Below are 25,587 nucleotides of genomic sequence, written 5' to 3' on the forward strand. Positions count from 1 at the left end.
CTTTCCTGCTCAAAATGCTCCTGTGGTTCCCTCCTCACTCAGATGAAAGCCCAAGTCCTAAACAGCCACAGGGCCTCCATGACCCAGCCTTTCCCCCTGTGTCCTTGCCTCCCACCCCCCTGCCCCCCCAACACAGCCACATAGCCTCCATTCTTGGGACTCTTGTCCCAGCTCTCTCCCCCTCTTCCTTTAGTCTCTGCTCCCTTCTCAGGGAGGCCATCCTGAGGACCCCCACCCCCTTCCCTGCTCTATTTTTTTTTCTCTGACACTCTTCACATTTCACTTATTCATTTGCCCAGGGTCTGCCTCTAACCACAGGGACACGAGCTCCGCGAGGGTGTGGATTTGTGTGTTTCTTCACCGCAGAATCGACAAGACCCAGGACAGTGCCTGGGACACAGCAGATACTTGACACATATTGGCTAAGTCCATGTATGAATGAGCAAAGTTTTCTCTGTGGCGTCCCCGTCACCTCCTTTGCTCCCAGTACGTATTCTTTGCTTCTATCACAACAAACTACTTGCTGGTCCCTCAAACTCCTGTATATGTGCATGTGTTTGTACCAGTTCTTTTTCGCCTGTTACCCCAATCCTCCTACCCATTCATTGTTCCAGCTTCAATGTCATTTCCTCCTTGAAACCCTGACCAACCCATGTTCCCCTCGCTATCCTGTTGGCTCAGTTACAGGCTTTCTCCTCTGGACTCCTGTACTTTCTCCTTGTTCCAGAGTTGATAAACTGCTAACCATTTATAGAATTGATTACTCTATGCTGGCCACATAGTGTTTACACACATTATCTCACTGAATCATTATAACAACCGATAAAGTAGGTATCTGTATAATCTCCACTTTACAGTTACAAAAACTGAGGCACAGAGAGTCACCAGTTAAAAAGTGAAACCCCTGGAATTTGAATCGAGCTTTATTGGACTCCAAAGTCTGTGGTTATACCCTTAAGTATCAGGTCCTTCCACAAAGCTGTGAGTTCTGTAATGGCATCTGCTGAGTCCCTAAAAAAGGCAAACCAGCCAGCCAAAGATCTCAGAGCCCAGGGCTGGAGCTGGACCATGGTGATGACGCAAGGTGGTCCTTGAGCTCTGTGGCCTGAGACCCTGGCCAGCCCTTACCGACCTCATCATTGAAGCTGACCTGGGACAATGTGGCCCAGTGTATGGAGCATGTCGTATTGACATGAGCTTGAGCATCAGACAAAACCATGATCAAGTGCTGGTCCCTCTACTTACAGGCTGTGTCACTTTGGGTCTCTCTTTCATTTGTAAAATGTGCAGGGGGACTCTGGACATCGGCTTGTCCCATGGCCACAGGTTACAGCACTGAGACTTACACAGGCCATGTCCAGACAGTACGACCCTGCCACTCACTGCACATGCCTGGACCAGGAGCAGGCCCCTGACCCAGGCAGTGCTGCTAATCTTGGGGAACTGGGACTGACAGGCTCAGGGAAGATCTGGCAGCTCTCTTAAAAGGAGCAAAGTGAACTCCGGTGTTGCTTGTGGGACTACTTTTTGCAAGGCGAACTGAGAAAGAGAGAAAACTCATTTGTTCCAAGTGAGAATGACAGATGCTGACAGACATAAAGATAAGAGCCACTGAGAGAGGGTTTTCTGGGACCCTAGAAGGTCGCAGGCTCTGGTTCATCATTCTTGACGCCCAGATGCATCCCTGCCCTTGGCTTCTGTGAGGTGCCCACACAGCAGAGTCTTTTTTTTTTAAAGATTTTATCCATTTATTTGACAGAGAGACACAGTGAGAGAGGGAACACAAGCAGGGGGAGCGGGAGAGGGAGAAGCAGGCTTCCTACTGAGCAGGGAGCCCAATGCGGGGCCCGATCCCAGGACCCTGGGATCATGACCTGAGCCGAAGGCAGACGCTTAACAACTGAGCCACCCAGGTGTCCCCCCCCCCCTTTTTTTTTTAAGATTTATTTATTTCCCAGAGAGAGAGAGCGAGTGTTGGGGGTAGGGGGTGGAGATAGAGGAAGAGGGAAAGAAAGAATCCTCAAGCAGACTCCCCACTGAGCACAGAGTCCGACTCGGGGCTCGATCCTAGGACACTGAGATCGTGACCTGGACAGAAATCAAGGGTCGGCCACCCAACTGACTGAGCCACCCAGGCGCCCCCACACTGCAGAGTCTTTTTTTTTTTTTTTTAAGATTTTATTTATTTATTTGAGAGGGAAAGAAAGAGAGAGTGCAAGCGAGAGCACAAGAGCAGGGGGAGGGAAAAGCAGGCCTCCCGCTGAGCAGGGAGCCCCATGTGGGGCTCAATCCCAAGATGCTGGGATCATGACCTGAACCAAAGGCAGACACTTATCCAACTGAGCCACCCAGGCGTCCCTACACTGCAGGGTCTTTTAATGAAGTAATATAGTCCTTCTTCTGTTAAAGCTAGATTGAAGGGTTTGTTTTTTGTTTTTAAATGGAGTCCTAGGTAATGTAAATACTTACCCTGCAGACTTGTTATAAGAAACAAAAGTAAGGGTGCCTGGGTGGCTCAGTTGGTTAAGCGACTGCCTTCGGCTCAGGTCATGATCCTCGAGTCCTGGGATCGAGTCCCGCATCGGGCTCCCGGCTCGGCGGGGAGCCTGCTTCTCCCTCGGACCCTATCCCCTCTCATGCTGTTTCTCTCTCTCTCTCTCTCTCTCTCAAATAAATAAATAAATAAAATCTTTAAAAAAAAAAAAGAAACAAAAGTAATATATGAAAAGCGCTTACCTCAGTGCCTGGCCTGTGGCAAACAAGACCGGGTACGTGGTTGCTAATATTATTATTATAATCAAGCCACAAGGACATACGATTACAGGAACTGGACAAATTAATCAACTTTGCGCAGTCATCTAAATTACTCTTCCCCTGAAGGGTGGCATGCCATGGGGTTTTGTCCTTGGTCCTGTCCCAAGCTATCATTTTATCAATGGCTAGATCTGGCCGTGGAAGGCTGCTTATGCAGTCTGCAGATGACATTCAGATGGGAGGAACACGGAATAAGCTGGATGACGGAATCTGCATTCAGATCAATTTCTACAGGCTAGAGATCGAGAACAGCTTGATAGAGTGCATCACGGCCAAGGTAAAGTCCTGTACAAGGAGAGGAACGGGGAGAGAAGTCTGGCTGGAGGCAAGTTCATGAGACAAAGACGGAGCTTCTCGCTAATGTGCTCGGTATGAGCTAACAGTGTGGTGTGGTTGCCAGAAACTACCACCCCCACAGCACACGCTACGTGTTAGAAATTCAGCAGAGGGCACCTGGGTGGCTCAGTTGGTTAAGCGACGGCCTTCGGCTCAGGTCATGATCCTGGAGTCCTGGGATCGAGTCCCGCATCGGGCTCCCTGCTCAGCGGGGAGTCTGCTTCTCCCTCTGACCCTCCCCCCTCTCATGCTCTCTCTATCTCATTCTCTCTCTCAAATAAATAAAATCTTAAAAAAAAAAAAAAAAAAGAACTCCAGGGGCGCCTGGGTGGCTCAGTTGGTTAAGCGACTGCCTTCGGCTCAGGTCATGATCCTGGAGTCCCGGGATCAAGTCCCACATCGGGCTCCCTGCTCAGCGGGGAGCCTGCTTCTCCCTCTGACCCTCCCCCCTCTCATGTGCTCTCTCATTCTCTCTCTCTCAAATAAATAAATAAAATCTTTAGGAAAAAAAAAAAAGAAATTCATCAGAATAAGAGGAAGGGAAACAACATGTTTGGGCACCTACTGTGTGCCAGGCCCCACATTAAACTCTTGATGTACTGTTTTAGTTTAGTCTCATGAACCTGGGAGGTGGGTATTATGATCATTATTCCCATTCGACAGGTGGGGAGGCGGAGGCTTAGAGAAGTGAATGGACTTGACCAATGGAGTAGAGAGCAGAGTTAGTATCTGAACCCAGTTCTTATTAGGAAGTGCACGCCATCTCTATATTCTACATGGATCAGTTCATAGTTGGAATGTTCGGTTTGGTTCCAACATAGTGTATTTTTAGAGAAAGATGAACTTGTTCAGATGAAGGTGACCAGGAAGGTGAAAGCTGTAACAAGGAGTCACCTTGAGGTTGAATCGAGTTGGGAAGACCGAGGGCAAGTACACACATCAGCCTCTCCTACCCAAGCCCACAGAAATGCCCCCATTTAAAGACCATAAGAGCATGGGAAAATAAGGAGGGGTCCTTCTGGCAGATTAAAAATGTCGAGATATTCCTAAGAAAGGGATGGCAGACAGAACTGGATTAATGAAAAGAAACATGGGCCAAATCCGAAGCTAGGAAAGCCTGGTATAAAAGGGGAAGGGAGTCGTGAGCTGTTCCAAACCAGGAGGCGACATGTTCTCCAGGGAGAGGAGAGGGACTGAAGTCGGAGTTCAAGGACAGGGATTGCAAACTCCTGTGGGGGCACTAACAGGTAGCTCTTTGGTCCACCTAGCTTGGAGGATCTGTGACTGTGGGTCTCTGGGATAGAAAAGCAGGACATATCCAGGAGGAAAAGGAAGATCCTGTGCTCAGAAGACAAACTATTAGCACCTCACTTCTTGTAGCAAGTTCCGCACCTCTGACTTGATCACTGGCAGCTAAAAAGAAATGCATCCAGGGGCACCTGGGTGGCTCAGCCAGTTGAGCGTCTGACTCTTGATTTTGGCTCAGGTCATGATCTTAGGATTGTGAGATCGAAGCCCTGCATCAGGCTCTGCGCTTAGCGTGGAGTCTGCTTGAGATTCTCTCTCTCCCTCTGTCCCTCCCCCACAACTCGCTCACTCTCTCTCAAAAAAAAAAAAAAAAGAACTGCATCCACAGAGAAGAAAACGGGAGCTCACAGAACACAGAAGAAGCACATATTCACAAATCACCAAACGTTCCAGGAAAACTCACGCCATCAAAGAGAGGGGCCAACTCAATTAACAGAAGAACCGACAACCAAAGCCTAGGGATAATGATGCAAATAGAGACATTTTAAGTATATTTAATATTCTTAGAGGGATAAAGGGGGACACTGTCTCCATCAGACAAGAATAACCTAGAATGGAGAAGAATTAATTAGAAATCATGAGTGAAAGATTTAATCATCAAAATAAAAAGATCAAAAGACAGTGAAGAGCAACCTAGATACAGATACAGAGAAAATCACTCAGCTGGAAGATCAGGGAGAGGCATTTACCCAAAACGCAGGATTAAGGACAAAGAATACTGGCAAAAATATAAAAGGCTGTTAATACCCACTATTGGTAAGGTTGCAGGCATTCTCAAATATTTTTGGTAGGAATGTGAATTAGGTTTTTCTTATGAGGGTATTTCCAGATTTCTTGCTACTGGAGCCAAACAAATCTCTGCTGTTAAGCCAAGGGTTAGCCAATTACAGCCTATAGGCGAATCTGGCCTGTCACCTATCATTGTAAATAAAGTTTTATCGGAACACAGCCACGCCCCTTCATTTGCATATTGAATACGGCTGCCTTTGGGTTACAATGACAGAGCTGAGTAGTTGTGCCAGGGACAGTGTAGCTTATGAGGCCCAAAACACGTATTATCTGACCTTTTACAGAAAAAGCTTCCTGACCCCTAATTCAAGCCCTTATTAGTTGGGTTTTCTGTTACGTGCAGCCAAATACCTCCCAATGGAAACAATGAACAGAATTGTACAAATAGAATGAGGTCTAGAAAGATGAACATTCCACTGAGAGCTGGTTATTTCCAGGGAGAAGAATGAGATTGGGGTAAATTTCAAGGGGAATTTTTATTCAATGCCTAAAGTTGTAATTTTTTAAGTGACAATAATGAACTCAAATTATTTTGCAATTTAATTTTTGTAATAAAAGAACAACTGAATGTCTATACCACAGCAATAAAGAATAAACTACTGATAACTTAAAGACAGATGAATCTCACAAATATGTGGGGTTTTTTTTAAGATTTATTTTAGAGAGAGAGAGAGAGAGCAGGGGGAGGAACAGATAGAGAGAGAATATTAAGCAGACTCTGTACTGAGCACAGAGCCCAACATGGGGCTCAATCTCAAGACCCTGAGATCATGACATGAGCCAAAACCAGGAGTAGGACATTTAACCCACTGCGCCACCCGGGCACCCCTCTCACAAATATGTTTAAAAGAAAACTGGGGCACCTGGGTGGCTCAGTTGGTTAAGCATCGGCATTTGGCGCAGGTCATGATCCCAGAGTCCTGGGATCGAGTCCCACACTGGGTTCCCTGCTCAGCAGGGAGTCTGCTTCTCCCTCTCCCTATGCCCCTACCCGCCTCCCCACTCATGCGTGCTCTCTCTCTCTCAAATAAATAAACAAAATCTTAAAAAAAAAAAAAGAAAACCAAAAAGACATAAGTGTTTACTCTGTGATTCCATTTATATGAAGTTAAATACAGGCAAAACTTACTTAAAATCATGACCTGAGCCACAATCAAGAATCGGCTGCTTAACTGACGGAGCCACCCAGGCGCCCTGGAAGGTAGGCATTTCTAATTGTCCCATAGCATGATCCTAATCCTGACATATGGGTAGTTGTGCACAAAAAAAGCCAGAAGGAAACATGAAAGCAAGTGAGCATCATGATCTAGATGGTAGGATAATGACAGATTGGTGTACCTTTCCGTATTTTCTAATTTCTCAACAGTCAGCATCCATTAGTTCTGGAATCAGAAAGAGATAAAAAATGTCTAATGCGGGCCCCAGCCAGGTGGATGCCTGCAGGTGTGGATGGACCAGCCCCACCTCCGGCGCTCTCCATGCTGGTGGCACAGCTGGACAGGACGCCCCAGGGGGGACACACACCTGAACAGCACGTGCAGCTATGGTTCCAACTACTTCACATGCACTGTTCTCTACTTCTCTCGACAACCCCATGCGGAGGTACACCACTTCCACTGCCATTCTGCAGATGGGGAAACCGAGGCATAGAAATATATAATGGAAGCATATAACTTGCCAAAGGCCACACAGCTAGAGCCAGGATGCAAGCGCCGACAGTCTGGGCTAGACCCCTGCCCTGTCCTTGACCACCCTAGCCATTCCATCTCTCTTGCGCCAACCATCTTCCAGGGTATCAACAAAGTATGAGCAACCCAAAGAATATCTTTTTGAAAGCACTTAGGTTTCTATATCAGAAAAAGAAACAGAAAGGAAGTGGAGGACTTCAATGAATGTCCTTATATTTGCTTCACAATTTTGTGCTGAATCATATAGTGGGGGCAGGGAGGGGCACATACTCTCTTCATCGGCCTCGGGTTGGAATCCAGCGGTCATTAACTGCACTTGGAGATGCAGGGAGTGAGTATCAGACCATCTCGGCTTGGCATGATCTGGCTGTCATTGCCCCTGCCTCCCTATTCACCTGCCCAGTCCTGTGGGCCCAGGAGGATGGATGTGGTCCTCCGGGGTAATTCTGAACCGGCAGTAGGGTCCATGGGGAGAAGAGGGAAAGTGGCCTCTAGGAGAGCCAGTCGGCGACCTGAGTGGGGCTGGGCTTCATGTGTTCATCTCTCTCTACCTCACTGAGTCCTCAGACTGGGGAGGAAGGACCGAAGATGCCCATTTTATAGATCAAGAAACTGATCCTGGCTCTTGGGGCTTTGCTTCCAAGATGGCCAGGGAAAGGCCGCACCACGCGCAGCCTATTTGCTATGCCAACAGCACCCAGTGCGTGCCCCTGGACAAGGACATTAAGAAATCTGTCATTTGCAACACAGCAGAGGCCACAGCCATCAGGGACACTTCCAAAGTGAGTGTTTTGGGCGCCTACGTGCTTCCCACTTCCCACAGTGTGCACAACGTGGAGTATCAGCGCGGTCCCGTGCTCGCTGTGGGGACTGGGCAGCTTGCCTCCTTGCTGGGAGCCCAGGGTCCCGTGAGGATTTGACAACTGCACTATTGTCAGCCTCACCATCCCCACTGCAAGGTGGCCGTGTGCTGGATGGCTGTTGCCCTCTGCCTGCTCACTGGCTACCTTGCCCCCCCTTCTTCTGGGAACAGGATCCTGATTCTCCTTTGGGCAAATACCCCTTCCTCAGCATGTGCTTCACATGGGGTCCACCCCCTCCCCAGCCCTGTCCCCGGGGTGCCATAAAACCCTGGGCTGGCCCTAGGTCTCAAACTGCTCTTTGGCTGCAGTTGCTGAGAGAATTATAATAATGACAGGGAGGAAAGGACAGGAAGAAGCACCTGTCCCTTTCTCAGGGCTTACCACATGCCGGGCACTGCTCAGAGCATCCCTGATGACGTGATGAGGTGGGCGCCGCTAGCATCCCCATTCTACATATGAAGAAACTGAGGCCCACGGGCAGATACACACTTGGTAAGTGAAGAGCTTGGATTCAACCCCAGGGATTCTGGCTCCAGCACCTGTGCCTCCCCCCGATGTGTCCTCCCGCCTCTATGCAGCGAGCCAGGGGCGGCTGGCGGCCAGCTTGCTCTGAGATGGAACAGCCTGCTGGGGGAGCGGGGATTGTCATGGACGAGTCTAGAGGGACGGAAGGAGAGCGCCTGCATCCAGCCACGCCTGGTGTGGTCCACCCCTGAACTTTTCAGCTAGGGGAGGCAACTCATTCCCTTTCTGGCTGAAGCTGGTTTGGGGAGGGCTCCCGTCGCCTGAACAGAATCTGAGAGACAGCCTGTGAACCCTAAGGAAGCAGACATCACACAACCAAAGGCTCTTATCAGACCTGGGGGACACAGAGGAAATGGAGGCCCAGCGAGGGGACAGTAAGTGTGCCCACGGTCAGCCGTTGTGGCTGGAGCCCATGTGGCCCGGCACTGTCATGGCCTCTGTCCTGTTCTTCCAGAAGTGTCCACAGACTGAAGGGAGAGTTCGCGCGCTTCATGGGCCCTTTCCCCCCAGCAGACAGGCCTTTCAAAAGGCATTCGCAGGAAGCTCCTTCTCTTAACACAGTATCATTCTCGTTTCTAACCACATTCTGTATTCTACAAAGTGAATTTGGGGGTGGGGAGCTAGAGGGAGACACTTTCAAGGCAATTTCATGCCTCAGATCTGGAAATAGAGAAAACTTTGATGAAGCTCTGGTGAAGGGCACATTGTTTATCCAAAACAGACCTGGGAAAGGGAAGCTGTCAACATTATCTCTTTCTGGTCACAAATTGCGGCTCTTTGATGGGTTTTTCCTAGAGTTTAATCTTGTGCTGGAAGCTAAGCTGATACCAGGAAGATTTCTGACGCGTCAATCTCCTTCCTGGCATTTTATCAGAAATTGATTCTCTTTGCTTTCCGACGCTCGCGTCTTGGCCCTGCTGTCAAACGTAGGTTATGGACACCGTGTCTGTAGACACGTCTCCTGGGCTCCCGGCCTGACTGCGGGGGTCTCAGAGTAGGCTGGCCATCTGGTGCAATGAGTTTCCATCGCCCCAAGGGGGTGAGGAACACCAGCCCAATTGTGGCCTGTTTTTCCATGGCAGGGCCTCTCATCCACCTCTGACTCTGAAGGGATTAGCCTTCTAAACAGGTGACTTTGCCCCTGCCAGTCCTAAATTATAGCACACAACATTTACCGAGCTCCTAATAGGTGCCAGGCACCCTTGCAAGCACTTTACACATATGAAATCACTGAATTCTTCCCACGACCGTCTGAGGCAGGCTCTCTACGATCCCTACTCTTTAGAAGAAGAGGTCGAGTTGCAGGCAGGATAGGCAACTGGCGTGAGGGATGGGGGGTAGGCTAGGAATCCAGGCTGTTTGCTTCCGGCGTTCCCAGGCTCCACTACTTTGCTAAGTGGCTCAAACCCCGCCACATGACTTGCTTGCCCTGGAGCGATCAGAGGTTGTCAGTGTCACGAGGGCCCCCCCCCTCCCCCCCCCCCCCCCCCGCTCCAAATTCTCGGAGCTGCAGAGACCAAGACCTCAAGGGGCCGAAAGACTGACAATCATAACTTCGCAACTGGGAATGCACTTGGCAATTGGATGGAAAATGGATTTAGTCCTTCTCTGCCCAGAAACATGAACTAAAAAGCTTTCATTACGGGAAAAGTGGATTTAGAATGTCAGCTGTCATATCAGACAGGCTCTTGTAATATAGAACTATCAGCCTGCATTGTCTCCCCACCCCTTCTTCTTCTTCTTTTTTTTTGGTTATTTTTTAAATTTTTATTTCTTTACTTAAAAAAAAATTTTTTTTTTTAATTTTTAAACAAAGGGATTGAGATCTGTAAATATGGAAGGGCCAGCACCCCATTCCCCAGTAGGCTGAAGGGGCAAGAAGGCTGGGATCTGAAATGAGGAAGGCAAAGGTTCTGTTCACTGCATGACAGTAGGGTCTGAAACTTACAGGTCACCAGTCCCACTGGTGCTCCTGCAACCAGCCAAGCAAGGTGCTCTGAGCCAAGGGCCCGGGGAAAGACGGCTTTTAGAAATCGAGGTGCTAGACGTGCCTCCAAATCCTTCTCAGGACAGCTGCCCTGCTCCTACTCCCTTTCTAGTGGACTAGAGAGCATACAGGGGTGGCCACTGAATGGTCCTGGTGTGGGCAGCCACACTCCAATGTGGCCAGCATGCTACAAGGTGGCCTGGAACAAAAGCTCTGCCTCTCTCATGCTGTTGGGAGACAAAATGGAAATGTCCGTTTTTAAAAAAGCTCATACCCTTTGTGCCAGTCATCCCACTTTGGAATTTAACCTTTGGCTACTCCGTGCGTGCACACAAAGACGTCTGCTCTAGGGTATTCTTTAAAGTGTGCTTATGGTAGCAAATTCTCTTAACAGCCTAGAGAGTGGTCAACCATGAACGGTAACATATCTATGGGTGGGTCCACCCTCCCTTACATGCATTTATTTGCTATCAAAACCTGATCTGAACTGACATGAAACTTACAGCCTTTGTCTATCCTACTTAGTATGAATATTCATACTTCCCTGCAGGTATGTTAATGTGTTTGATTATAGGGTGTTGTCCCAGGCCATAGTGGGACGGGATTACTTTCTAAATTCTAAAACAGTGAAACACATTTGGCCCCAAAAGTTTTCAAAGAAAGGACCATGTTTCTGTGCATTCACAGTAGAGCACTATGCAGCCATAAAGAGGAATGGATGAGATCTGTGCACATGTTCTGCTATGGAATGCTCTCCAAGACATGTTATTAAGTGAAAAAAAAAAAAAAATCCAAGAAAAAAGCATCATGTGTCACTGTGCTATCACGGGGACAGAGAAGGACAGATAAGCTCTGCACAGTTGCATGTCTATGGAAGATTTCTTGAAGGACACACAAGCCATTGCTTACTGTGGTTGCTTCTTGGGAGGGCATCTGGGGTGCTGATATCAAGAGCACTGTGTCCCCTAAATACCCTTGGTATCGACTACCAGGTCAGTCAGACTCTCTTTCTGCGTCTGAACTGGGAGAAGGAAAGGGAGGGAAGAGCAGGACAATGACAAGGTGCATAGACCAGAAAGGAGTGGTGGCATGTCCTCGGCAAGGGGCCTGCCACAATGTGGTTGCTGACACCTGTCTGCTACTGAGAAGGTGTGTGTGGAGGGCAAAGATGGCAGAGTGGAGGGCCCCCAAACACCAGACATGGTACAGAGAGGGTCATCCGGCTTCCCCCATCTCTGGAGGCAGCTGGAATCCTGGACTCCCTCCTTCGCTGTGTTCTCCTGAAATCCGGTTCCTCTTGGGCGTGGCAAAGATGGAAGGAGTCTCCTGTCTTTGCACTGAAAGGCTTTGCTTAATAGCAGGAAGTGCTCATGTGCACGCGCGTGTGCACGTGCGCTTGGGGACGCGTGCTTGTACGTGCATGCAAAGGGAAAGCTTAACGTTTTCTAGATGGTTCAGTTAAATGACTTTTGCAGTCCTTTACAAAGTGAGCTCAGCAGATGAGCGTGCTGTTAAGAGCATTTTTCAGAATCTCCGATCAGCTGCAGAAGAAGGCAGTCTATTATCACAGGAGCCTCTCAGACTGGTTCAGAGTAGGGGTGCTGGATCTAGCCTGCCTGGGGCCCACCTGCCTGGGGGCACACAGCCAGGAGACTGGAAGGATGGAATCAGCCCAAAGTCCAGCTGGAGTAAGGGAGACCCCTTCAGTAAGAAGTACAACTGTGCGCCTTCTCTGTCCAAGGACATGAACACCTCTCTGTTAAATATTAGACATGCTAAGAAATGATTAAAATAATGTAACAACTAACATTTATGGAATGCTTACTATGGGTCTGGCACTGTGCAGAGTCACTTTAACACATTATTGCCTAGTAAACAAAAATCTCAAAAGGCGGCGAGAGGGGTCAAAAGAATCGTCCAAGGTCATATGGCCGGGATCTGAGGCAGAAGGAGTATACTGTGGGTGCTAATTCAGTGTCTTGGGGCCCCACAGTGCCATGGGCGATAGGATGGACGCTGGCGGGCTGATGAATAAAGATTTTTTTCCACCTTTGTGGTTTTCTTCTTTACTTTTTAAACACTGTGTGATAAATTTACTTCCTAATGATTTTTGAGTAAACTACAATGACCACAATTTCAAAATCATTAATAATTCATGACCAAGGGCCATAAACACTATATAATCTCCACAGGCAGAAACAATGAATACTTGTTAGAGACAAGGCCGAGAATATTTTTACCAGCTAAGCAGAAAGTATCTACCGGCTTCAAGCTAACCATGAGACACATGTTTCAGAAAGGACTGTAGCCCTTCCAAAGCCTCGGTTCAGGCTGCCTCTTGCAGGGAGCCTGCTCTCCCTCCTGCGGCACCTGCTGGGGGTTCATCTGTGTCTGTGGGAGGCTTGAGAACAGGGGTGCCCCGGGGCCATGCAGGCATGCAGTGCTCAGGGAAGGACCTGAGCTGAGAGCCAGGGGTTACTTAATACGGGCCAGGCACTGGCTCTCACCTGTGGCTGAGGGGGGCGGGGGGGGCAGGGGGGAGGTTATAAAATTTGGAAGCCTGGGTCCTACCCCCAGAGATTCTGATATAACTGGTTTGGAAAAAGGCCTAAACTCTGGGGTATTTAAAAAGCTCCGGGGTGATTCTAATGTGCAGCAATGTTTGTGACCACTGACACAAAGCCCTCGGCAAGGGGCCTGCCACAATGTGGTTGCTGACACCTGTCTGCTACCGAGCAGGTGTGTGTGGAGGGCAAAGATGGCAGAGTGGAGGGCCCCCAAACACCAGCCATTGCCCAGTGTTGCCTTATGGGAATAAGGCTCTGCTGTCATTCTCCATTTTATCAACGAAGCCAGAAGTGTGCGTTTTTTATGTGAAAATTGTAAATGTGGACAGCTAATTTTTGAAAAATGGAATAGGGTCTGGGCCAAATAAAACACATCTTTGGGCTGAATTTGGCCTGGCGAGCTCACTGCGAACAGCCTCCCCTCCTCCCTTTGCCATGCTGGCCCATGACCACACAGAGAACGACACAGTCCCAACCCAGGAAGGAAACAGCCCATTCACCTGCCCCGATGTGAGTAGGCCCATGTCACCTCACCACCAAAACAACATGACGTGCTTGTCTGCCTGTTCCAACCAGCTTGTCTCCTTGCCTTTCATAGTGACAGAGTCTGATCTCTACCTGGCATTCTGTGTGAGGCACAGAGTGTCAGGAAGTGCAGATTTCACAGGTGATGGGGGAGGGGGGGAACGCGGAAGCAGGAAGTGGGCAGGAAAAGCATGTTCTAATAGATCAAGATGAGCATCCTGGCACCTTGCTAGTCATTTCTTTCTCTTGTTTCTCTAACCAAACAAAAGCCCTGTTAAGAGAGTCAGCACCCTCTTTTTCAGCAAAGGCCTGAAACCATTTTAAATATCTTTCAGGGTAAAACTTAAGGTATTGTGATAAACATCTCACTTTGCAGAAAAAGAGTGATCTGAAATGCTCTCGGGCAACTGGCATGATGGGAGTAGCCAGGAAAGCAGCAATTAGGGAGTCCTGTTGCCAAGGAGAAAGAGAGAGGAGGAAACGAGCAACTCAACTAGTTACCTGCTGCCCTGCTTTGTCGATTCCCAGCAAATCTCTTAAGGTGGATAAATGTGATGATGTTACTCTGTGACCAAAAGCCTCGGTTAGGTTGAAACAGTTCGTTCCTGGCTTTGGGTGGGGGGGGGAGGGCTGGTCCCCACCCTAGGTCACTTCACCGAGGGGGGCTGGGAGCCTGCGGGCCTGTGCTCACTCCTGTTCCGGCTCTTCTACCCTCCAAGTCCCTGCAAGGACTTTGTGGGAGATACGTGCACCTGCTCCTGCTTCCAGAAAAATGTTCCTACAGGAAGGAGTGACAGAATTCACCCTGGTTCAGTTTCTAGAATGCCCACCAGGGCTGACATTTAGATGTTTTCAGCAGCACCAAAGTCCCAGCCCTCATCCCAGGTAGGTTGCTTAAATAAGAAGGAAACCCATGCCGGCTGTTCTGGCTACAGCTGAGGAAGGAGACAAGAGGGGACAGGATGACAGCCACTGCAAAGCACCCACGGCCCTTTGCAGTCCAACCCCAACCTGCTTCAGTTGGCTGAGGGTGAGGCCAACTCGGAGGATGCAGCATGTAAGTGCTGATGAATTTCAGGATTGGTGGATACTTATGACGAGCCTCATGCCTTCACACCCTTGTACCCCTACACCCATCTGTGGTTACATAAGACTCAAATTCAAACTCCCGTGAGCTTGAGACTTGATCCAAGGGCCCTGCGGTAACCTCTGGGTCCTTGCTTCCACTTTGTACCCTACAGCTCAGGAATCTTGCAGCCTTCCTTACTCATGTCTGACTTTGACCATGCTTTTTAACTTGGCCCGAAAAACTGCTGCTCATTCTTCAAGAGGCAGCCTGCATATCAGCTTTTCCGCATGCCTTTCTAGAGACCACTGGCAGAGTCAGGTAAGCCCTCTTCTGTATTGAAATTCCACTCTCTTTGCCCTTCTCACATGGCATTATAATGACCCCGCTGCACATCCCTTCCATCTAGAGTGCGCACACCGTGAGATCAGGGCTGTGTCTCTCTCATCCCTTCTGCCAGGCACAGAGCAGGTGGGCTCAGTGTGGCAGGTCTCAAGAATGGCCACAAGTATTTGTAGCTTTCCCATGCAGAGGTGAGGCCTATTTCCCCACCCCTTCAATCTGGCCTGACCTTGTGACTTGCTTTAAAGAAAACCAAGTTGGCAGAAGGGACACCATGCTGGTTCTGAGCCCAGGGCTCAAGAGGTGCTGCAGCTTCCACTCTTCATGCTCTTGACCCCCTGAACCCCCAGAAGAACAAAGCTGGCTGGCTTGCTGGTGGATGAGAAAGCACTGAAAGAGAGCCAAAGCACACTACTGGTACTCAGCCATCCCCAAGGTGACACAGTGCTCACTGCAAAGGCAGAAGTGAGTCCAGCTGAAATCAACAGAACTGCCGAGCCCAAACTGTCGACCCACAGAATCATGAACTAAATGCACCGATGTTGTGTGACATCCCTGAAATGTGGGTTTCATTTGTTACACAAAGTTAACTGATACACTTCGTAAGAGATTGTTACTACCAGTGACACTTTGATTGAGAACTCGAGGTGCCAACTATCCTTTGGTCCGGGATTCAAGCTGGAGACTCCAAACAAGTAGGAGATCCAGGAATACTTATTCACCAGCAGGCTCCCTTCAAACAGAGTTGCCTCCCACCCACCCTCACCAGTGACACATTTACCTCCTTTTTCTCCCGTGAGCATGACCGGCCTCTGTCAGCCTTTCGCAGGGTCTGACCTGTAGCAGTTCAAAAGCAGAACCAGAGATTAAGGCTATTTTAAAACAGCTAGTTTATCACCGCAAAAGCTTTTTATTTGCAAACTGAATAGACGGGACCAATCATAATCAAATGATTTTTTTTTTTAAGATTTTATTTATTTATTCATGAGAGACAGAGAGAGAGAGAGAGAGAGGCAGAGGGAGAAGCAGGCTCCCAAGGAGCAGGGAGTCCGATGCGCGACGCGATCCCAGGACTCTGAGATCATGACCTGAGCCGAAGGCAGACGCTTAACCATCTGAGCCACCCAGGCGCCCCATAATCAAATGATTTTAAGAAAATGTGGCCTATTATTATAGTGGGAAAATGGCATACTCTTGAAATAGACCAACGAAAAGGAAATGGTAATTCACACACTCACGTTATTTGACTGTAATGAACAAAGCCTCAGCTCCTTAATCTGGAACATTATCTGCACTCTGCAAGGGCCGACAGTAGATTTCCCAGTCGAATTACATTTTTATTAAATTGTTCGGAATTATATAAAATGCCTTCCACAAAAATGCCTTCCACTGTGCGCATACACATAACCTTTGATGAGTGCACACCAATGTGCTTCACCAAACCCCCAAACTCACCACTGAGGTGATGGTACGGATGTGAATTAGCAGTAATCACCCACATTTCCCATATAACGGGCAATTTCAGAGAGAATGTTGATTTTCTTAGAACACCAAAGACTAGCATTTGAAAGTATGCATAAATTCAAGAGCTCGACATCATAAGGTTTAAATATGCTGTTCCAAATGCACTTTCCACAACTTTTATGGAAGTGTCCATTTCAAAAGGAGTCCTTGGTGGAAAATTAATGGATTGCCTTTAAATGGGAATGCCATAAAATGGGAACCTCTGTGCAGTGTCCATGTGTCTTCCAAATTATCCAGCTTTACTCTCAGGTGGCTGTGTGTGCGAAAATCAGTACCACATGTCCCATTAGCCAAGAATACTCCAAAGCAGGAGCAAAAAGACAGCGATGACTTATTGAGAGGCAAGACGTAGGGACTGAGTCTCAGAGGAAAGATGTTTGTCTCTGGATGTGGCCACTTCCAGTAGGTCTACACAGGTAGGGTGGGGGGTGGGGGACCTCATAGCCGGTGATGAAGCGCAAGTCACTCTTTCCAAGAGAGTGAGAATAAGGGGAAGAGCGAAGGTCTGAAGATGAACCTCTGGCAATGGCCAGAATTTGGGGCCAATATTAATAAAGACTTTGGAAAAGAGGCAGCTGGAGAATTTATAGGAGACCCTGGATTATGCAGTATCATGGATGGTAGACGTCTTTTGGGTTATCTGCTCAGCTCATAAGGACACCCTAAACTGCCTCCTTCTCTCTCTCTCTCCTCCCTGTCCTCAGAGGGGAGCTCCAAGATGATATAGGACCCCAGCCTCAGTATGGTGCACTGGGGATGGACGCCTGACCCCACCACAGTCAATCAGAATCCCAGCTCCAGGAATTGAAATTGGTTTGGATAGACAAAGAAGAAAGAGGGCCGGAGCAGGGCTATCTCCATGTATGAACTTTGATGCAGTCAGAAGCCACCTGCCTCGGGGGACAGACTACCAGAGAATGCCAAGGCAGAACAAAGTGATCTGAAACCGACTACATACCTGCCCTTGTGTTCCACAGACACTCACTTAACTGAGTACCACTGAGGTGCTGGATGCCAACAGTGGGGGGAGGCTGTGTGTGTGCGCGGACGGGGGATATATGAAAACGCTCTGTACTTCCTACCCAACTTTGCTATGGACCTAAAATTGCTCTAAAAAATAAGGTTTATTCATTTAAAAAATTAAGAAAAAGGCCCAGAATTAAGGATCAGGGGATCTGGGTTTTTGGGCCCATTTTATCCCAACCTCCTGACCCCTGATGCTCTGGAGGGAGGAACCAGCGTGGACAGCTCCCAGAAACCTTTGACCGCCCCTGCACTAGCTGTCAGTCGAGGGACTCACTATGGAGAGGATGACATGCCAGGTCGTAGGCCACACAGGGCAGAGCCGAGAGCCAGGAGATTGGCCTAGAGCTGGAAGGGGACAGGGAGGGTTGGAGACCAGGGGTCAGACCAGAGTGTTCTACCAACAGAAGCAAGTGTCGAGGCAAGTTAAGATGCCAGCAGGGAAACAGGCCCAGAACAAAGCCAGAGAGCAGAAAGGAAGCAGAGCTAGTCCAGGGGCAAGCACGGCAGTCCCCAGGGTCTGGCTGCAGCCCTTCTAGTGTTGGACAGACACACGCTTAGGGGCCTGGTCCAGTGGACAGCGGACCAGTTACGGGATCTTGGATAAGTCACAGGATACCACAGGATCCTTCTGGGCCATATTTTCTTCCCTTTTTTTTTTTTTTAATTTTAAATGAGAGGCTGAATCACCTCTGGGGTTGCTTTTCATCTCTAAAATTCTGTTCCACCAACAGAGAACAGTAAGAAAAACATTAAGGTGGGCCATAAAAGCAACACATTAATATAAAGAACACAGAACTTAACTACTGAAATTTGAAAGCAAATCTCTCTACTGGAGTTCATTAGAAGCTGCTTATTCATTAAATTGGAAAATAATTTGCTTATTTTCCAATGAAGATAATTCGCTCTAATTATGTACACTTGTAATCTAACGCCCCGTCCTCACACCACTGAGCCCCTCTCTCCTCTGGGCAGCTCCACGTGGAGGCTGCTCCTTCTTGCCAAGGACAGAAAGAACGAGATTACACTGGACCTGTCTACTGCACTCAGCATCTCTAAGTATCTTCTTACTTATATCTCGTTGTATTCTCACGACACTCAGGGAGGGAGGTGGAAGATGGTGACACTAATATCAATAGATGATGCTTGCAAAATTGAGGGGGTGTTCCCCTGCATTTTGCAAGGTGACCTGTCAGTTTCAGCCCTGAGACGATAAATAAGGCCAAATGTAAATGATACATGTGTAACTCACATTATAAAACAGACGTGTGCCTGGGAAACAGGAAAAAAAAAACAAAAACGAAAAAGACATGAATGCATATATTCTCCCACTTAGGACATCAGAGATTTTATCCACGCTTTCGATTCATTTTTGATGGTTAGAAGATTCTGACACTTTGGTTTTACTTTGCTCTAGATGCAGCTCATAATATTCAGAGCTACCATTCAGAAGGGAGGTGCGTCTTCCTTGGATGTCAGCTTCTGAAACCACCAGGCAAGGGAAAATCAGCATCAGAATGACCCTTAAAAGAGCCTAAGCCTCCTGTGAAGTACAGTCCACAGGACACAGCCTTTTCTATCCATTGCTGTAGTCTACTGCACGTGTGAAATATTTGGTGCATATAGACATGTACGGTACATGATAAAAATACATATGCATAATATCGTTTTGCAGTATTTCTAACTAAATTATTCACATGGTAATTACTCCCTCTGTTTTTCCTATAGGGTAGAAGGAGAGTGGGAGGGGGGAGGGTGAGAACCGGGCACCAAGTTCATGAATGTTAAAGTTTGGGGGACACAGCTCCACTGAACTGGACACCTACTCTGTGCCATGATCAATGCACAGGCTTGATCTCCTGCATCCTCACAACCACTGCTGTGGGGCAGGGGTCAATAAACTTGTCCTGGAAAGGGCCAGGGAGTAAATATTTTTTTTTTATTTTTTTTTTAAAGATTTTATTTATTTATTGGAGAGAGAGTGAAAGCAAGAGAGATCACAGAGGGAGACGGAGGAGAAGACTCGCCGCTGAGCGGAGAGCCCGATGCGGGGCTGGATCCCAGGACCCTGAAATCATGACCTGAGCCAAAGGCAGACACTTAACCGACTGAGCCACCCAGGTGCCCCTGAGAGTAAATATTTTTTACCGTACAGGCCGTAAGTTCATAAAATCATAAAGTCTCTGGTGCAACTACTCGACTCTGCCATTGTGGTGCGAGAGCAGTGCTAGACTGTATGTAAACAAATGGGTACTGCTGTGTTCCAATAAAACTTTATTCACAAACACAGGCGGCAGGCTGGGGTTCGCTCCCAGGCTGTAGTCTGCTGACCCTTGCTCTAGATGGACAGTACTATCCCCTTGGTACCAACCAAGGAAGAAATGAGAAACAAACTTTGAGGGGATGAATGAGCTGCTTTTTCGAGGTCACAAAAATGTAGCTTGTAAGTGACAGGCTGTTCTTTTTTTTTTTTTTTTTTTTTTTTTTTTTTATATTTTTTTTTTTTTTTTTAGAAAGAGAGAATGAGAGAGAGCACATGAGAGGGGGGAGGGTCAGAGGGAGAAGCAGACTCCCTGCCGAGCAGGGAGCCCGATGTGGGACTTGATCCAGGGACTCCAGGATCATGACCTGAGCCGAAGGCAGTCACTTAACCAACTGAGCCACCCAGGCGCCCGTGACAGGCTGTTCTTAATGACTATCGTCACTAACATCCTCACCATCACAATCATATTAATCATTGTTACTACCATGTGAGCTCACCTTAAGTCAGGTTTACTCTGTGCCAGGCACTGAGCTCCAGGCTAAGTCCATGAATCAACCCATTTACTCCTCTCAGCTACCCAAGAAATACTATCCTGCTTGTCAGATGCGGTCACTGAGACCCAAAGAGGTTAGGAGGCTTGCCCCAAATTACCCAGCTAGTGAGTTGAGGAGCCTTGATCTGCATCTGAGCAGTCTGGCTCGGGAGCCTGCACTCCTAACCACCGGACCACACTGCTCCTCAGTCAGGGCATTAAAGACAAGTACAGAACACAAGAATAGACCGGGGAGGGAGTCTGATGTAAGCAATTCTTTCTGTGATGCAGCTTCATAATGTACTTTGGGTTCCTAGAGCAATTAGTAAGGGGGTTAGATGAAAATGATTTCCCAATGAACAAAGAAGACGGCGTTGCCAGCCAGCCGGGTAAATGCCGTAAGATGCCAAAAATGGTAAGGCAGGCTTAGCATTAGACACTCATTCCCATCTACTCAGGTGAAATGCTCAGCCTTGACAGGAAGGGTTGGGCTTTAGAGAATAAATCCAGTGGAAATCTTGCAGGCAGAGAGGGCCCATGTAGGGACCTCCCCACCACAAAGGAGCTTTGAACAAAGAACTTGTTTCTCTCCACTGGGGTGATGGTACCGCCATGAGGTTACAAAAATGAGCTTATTTCTTCCATTGTCCAAATAGGACTTATGTTGCTCTCATTTTAAATATCTATGGAATTTAATTTAAATGACAAATATCCCACTGAAATACCACTTAATCTCACTAATCGGACTGCCAAAAATGCGAGGTTTGACAACACAGTGTTGCCAAGAGCTAGGAAGCCAGCACTGGCGGGGGGGGGGGGGGGGGAGTGGAGAACAACATGGTCCCTTTCGAAGGTATTTTGACAATATCCTCAAAAGCACAAGTGCATTTTCCTTTTGGGCTAGGAATAATACTTCCAAGGATCCACCACAAAGAATTACCTCCACAAAGAGGACACGCATGTACAAAGGTATTCCCTGTATCAAAACCTGCAATAGCAAATGTTGCAAATGACCCATAAGTCTATCAGTAGGGACTGGTTGAGTAAATACAGCAAATCCACACAATGGTACAGAATACTGTGAAGCTGGAAAAAAGAATAGGTGAGCTCCTTATATATAAGATAATCACGTTACTTGAAAAAAATCAACAGGCAGAAAGTGTATGTACTATGCAATCTTTTCTCCAACAAAAAGGAAAATAAGAATAAATACTCACGTTGGTTCTATTTGTATAAAGAACCACCCAGAGCTACGTGTACAAGGACAACAAATCACTGTTCCTTTCTATATGTTTTTATTTTTGAATGATGTATCTGGACCTATCTCCTTTTGAAAAAATGAAAAGAAACTTAAAATATTAAATGGCCAAAAGGCAGATTCAAATTTAAAAAAAAATACAATGGGAAATGCTGTAGACTGTTCCCATCAGGGAATCCAAGAAGGGGTAGTCTGCTGGAGGGAAATGGAGTAGCCTCTGGGAACCTTAGCACCCCAAAGCTTGCCGGAAAGACAACACGGTATCTTAGGAGCACAAACTGTTTTCTTTTAAGAGATCGATTGTAATGCGTGAGAGAGAAGAATGAAATGATGACAAAATAGGGTTTCTGGAAATTGGAACAATGGTTTCCAGGCTAAGCCAATTCGCTATTGGCAACCTGCTCCTTTATTTAAGGGCAAAGTTTTTATGAAATGGCCAGACAAGACGAGAAAGGAAAAAGGAAAAAGGAAGGAAGAGCAAGGAAAGGAAAACTGGGACCTGTGCAGACGGGCTGTCTGGAAATCGTGGTTTCCTCGTGCTTACTGAGCACCTACCCTGACAGCTTCTTCCCCAGGTGACAGCTCTCGGGCCCCCCTGTCATGCACAACAACAAAGCCATGTGGCTCAGAGAAGTAACCTGCCCAAGGTCAGAGCAGGGAAGGGGAAGAACTGGGTTCACAGTCAGTCTGGCTGCTAACCCAGTGTTCACTTCCCTGCTGCCTGCCAGCACCCCCTCGTGTCAAGTCCAGGAATGGGAACACCACAACCCCACTGTCTGTACTACCCCACCCCCACAGGCCTTTAGCCCCATCCCAGCTTCCTGGACACCCCCCTACAGCCTTTGCAAAGACACCTGTGGCAGAGTAAGGTGGCAGGGTGGGGACAGAGCAGCCTGGGGAGCACCTGCCCAGCCCAAGGGGAATCGCTATTTGGTTTTGTTGTTATCGTTCTGTTTGTTGAGAGACAGAGAGAGTGCGCCAGAGCTGGGGGGCAGAGGCAGAGGGAGAGAGAGAGAGAATCTTAAGCAGGCTCCACACCCAGCACAGAGCCAGAAGTGGGGCTTGATCTCACGACCCCGAGAACATGACCCCAGCCAAAACCAAGATGGACGCTTAACCAACTGAGCCACTCAGGTGGCCCCGGGGAATCACTATAAGGCTCCAGCTGCCAGTTTCCGAGCAGGAATGTGGGCCCAGTCTCATCAGATCGGATTTTTCCAGAGAAGTCCAGTATTAGGAGAAAGTTTCTAAGTTTTAAATATTGACAAGTAACTAAAAAAAATTTTTTAAAGCTCTATATAGATCCAACAAAGCAGGCTTCTAGATTCTAACCTAATAGGTAATGAGGCAGAAGGCTGGAGAATCTCCCATTATTTACCTCGATGCCATGGACCATTTTTGCAGGGGAGCGGGGAGAGCTCTTTAAGGAAATCTCATCATAATAACAGAAATCTGTTAGACAAAAAGCGTGACTGTTTGGAAGACAGGTAAACAGGGGCTCTGCGACACACTTTCCGATTCCTTCAAATTCCCCATGTGCACCTCCAGGCTGGTTCTGGGGACTTTAAGTCACACTCTCTCTTCTGAAAGCCCGAAACAATAACCCTGTCAGTCTTCCTTTGCATTTTCTGTGTAACTCAAATTCCCGGGGCCCACTTGACTGCCAAATTACCTGAGATAAACAAGTCATGCTAAGCTCCTCTTTTCCTTTCCAAACCCAACAGCAGCTGCCAGCCAGAAATGGTTGTTTATAACCTGCACACTGTTACACGCATTTGCTTGTGCACTTCTAAAAATGCTTAGCCATGCATTCTTTGGCGGCCTTCATAATTACATGAGAGCCTGGGGACAATGCTGTGCAGTGGCAGAGAGGGTAGGCTGTGGGTCAGCCTGTCTGGCTCAGCTTCTCAGTACCTGTTTGGAACCCCTGACAGTGCGATTCCATTTCGGTCTATTGTCAGCGTTAAGATGGTACATGTGAAATGCTTAGAACGGTGCCCTGCACATAGTAGGTGCTTAGCAGTAAGTAGTTCACTCCCCCACAAATGGCTGACTATATGTTCATGGATCTTAGTGAGTTCTGTTGGACTCTGGTTCCCAAACATATCCCGAATCTGTCCCTTCCTCCCCATCACCCCTCTGTGAGGCCCATGATCATTGCAGAGCCACCTGGTTGGACTCCTGCCTCCGTTATTGCTGGGCTTTTCCCATGGTAGCCAACTAAAAATGAGACTGTATCCCTTGCCTGCTTGACCCTCCAGTGCGTTTCCCTCTGCATGGTTCTCTCTCTGCTGGCACATGCTCACACCCACACCACCCACCCCTGCAGCCCGCCAGTCTTTCCTCAGCTCCTTGGATTCACGATTCCTTCCTTCTCCGGGTCCTTTGCTCTCATGGTCCTCTCCTGTTGGCTCCTTCTTATCAATCAGATCTCAGCCGGAAGGGACTTCCCTTCCTCAGAGAGGACTAGTCCACCATCCTCCCTACTTTTTATCCTCTGCACAGCCCCTCTCTGATCTTTTTCTTGTTAGTGTGGTTGTGGTCTGTCTCCCCCATCCCCTCCCAATATGGCCACTGTTTGGCTTTTTTTTATCACTGAATTTCCCATACCTGGAACAGTGCCTGGAATGGAATGGACATCAGTAGACATATCTGGAATCTGTGAATGAATGAATGAATGAATGACCAAAATTTTGAATGGACAATGCTGGGAGGACAGGAGGCATGAGTATGAACTACTATAAAGACTTCATCTTCTCTCACAATGTATTTTCCTGACCCTATCCCCCTGCTTTTTCTCAGATGGTGAAATGAAATATGACAAAGTGAGTTTAATACACCACTGGAGATAATTGGAAAATATTGATTTTTTTTTTCATTTGAAACAGTAAAGATAAGAAAATGCCACACTTCTGTAATCTAATCAGTGGCTTATGTGACAGCATGCTTCCCAGGCTAAAATGTACTTTGGTCGACCTCTGTATCCATCATACAAGTTCCCAAACTCATTCCAACTACACAGGCCAACCCAGGCCCCCATTGACTACAAGTGGGGACACTGCGCTTGTGAATCTATGCGAACTTGTGTGTATGTATCCAAATTAAAGTGTCTTTTGAGTATTTGCATTCCACTCCTCCCTTCCCCCCACAATGAGCTGCCAAGTAGTCCTGGAAAACACAGGAAATGATGCATGAGCTCCCCTGGAATCCTAAAGAAAAAGATACGTTCCTTCCTCTGACAGCTAATTTTTACTGAGAGCCTATTAAGTGCTGGGCACCATTTTAAAGGCTTTAAATAGATGGATTCATTTGATTCTCATAGCAGCATTATGAGGAAGTCCTACTATTAATCTCCATTTTATAATTTCAGAGTACAGGCACTGAGAGATGAAGGAACGAACCCCCCCCCCCCCCCGGAGGTCATGCGGCCTCAGAACTGAAGCCCCCTGGGTAGGTGTCTACAAGCTCTGCTTCTTCCTCTCCTCCCCAGATGAGGAAGGCTCACCTCGTGAGCACCAACTCGAAGACAGGGAGAGCAGGAGAGCAAGTCTAATCCTCTGCCCTGGTTTTTCAGGGTTGCCGTTTGCAGGCTTAAAATAAAATCTCCATCTCAAATCAGGCAAGAGACGGGACTTCCCACTACAAGGGCTCATTAGGAGGTTGGAGGGGGGCGGGGCACTGGATAGAAATGGATCTGGGCCTGTTCTCCCACCTCTGTAGGCACGTTAACTCCCCAGGCCACAGCCCCAACATCTGATAAATGACAGCGGTCAGACCAGATCGGAAGTTACTCACTGGCTGAATCCAGCCCACAGATATTTGTTGGGTCTCCATAATGTTTAAAAAGAAAAAAGAAAAAAAAATTCTTTTTCAGCCAACATTTACAGCTTGGGAGATATCACATTTTAAAATCCTGAGTTCCAGATTATTTTGAAAAACCGAAAGATCTGTCAACACAGGGCTTGCATTCCTGCCTGGCAACAGTTGTCTGAAGCTGAGGACAGTGGGCCGACAGATGGCCTGGTGTCCTCTGGTTCCCCCGCTGGCTGGCTGTCTCCCTGCCTCTGAGGTCCAGTCCAAGTTGCCATTTATCAGCAGGTCTGATAGGTTTTCCCCTATAGTAAAGATGAAAGTGAAGGTCCTTGTGTCCACATTTCCAGCAAAAGTGAGAATCATT

The 25,587-nt window shown here is 47.8% G+C and overlaps 1 protein-coding gene across 3 annotated transcripts in view; it reads right to left on the reverse strand.

The window, feature by feature from the left end:
- The window catches only part of KATNIP (katanin interacting protein), a 184,418-nt gene that overhangs the window by 149,140 nt on the left and 9,691 nt on the right, over positions 1-25,587 (reverse strand). For all 3 annotated transcript variants that reach the window (XM_034989016.1, XM_034989018.1, XM_034989017.1), the window contains exon 2: positions 15,592-15,647. In XM_034989016.1, coding sequence (XP_034844907.1) covers positions 15,592-15,647 — 56 coding nt within the window. The remainder of the gene's footprint in view (positions 1-15,591; positions 15,648-25,587) is intronic.

The sequence above is a fragment of the Mirounga leonina genome, unplaced genomic scaffold, assembly GCF_011800145.1.
Source record: "Mirounga leonina isolate KUSES-001 unplaced genomic scaffold, KU_Mleo_1.0 Mir_454, whole genome shotgun sequence".
Classification (NCBI taxonomy): Eukaryota; Metazoa; Chordata; class Mammalia; order Carnivora; family Phocidae; genus Mirounga; species Mirounga leonina.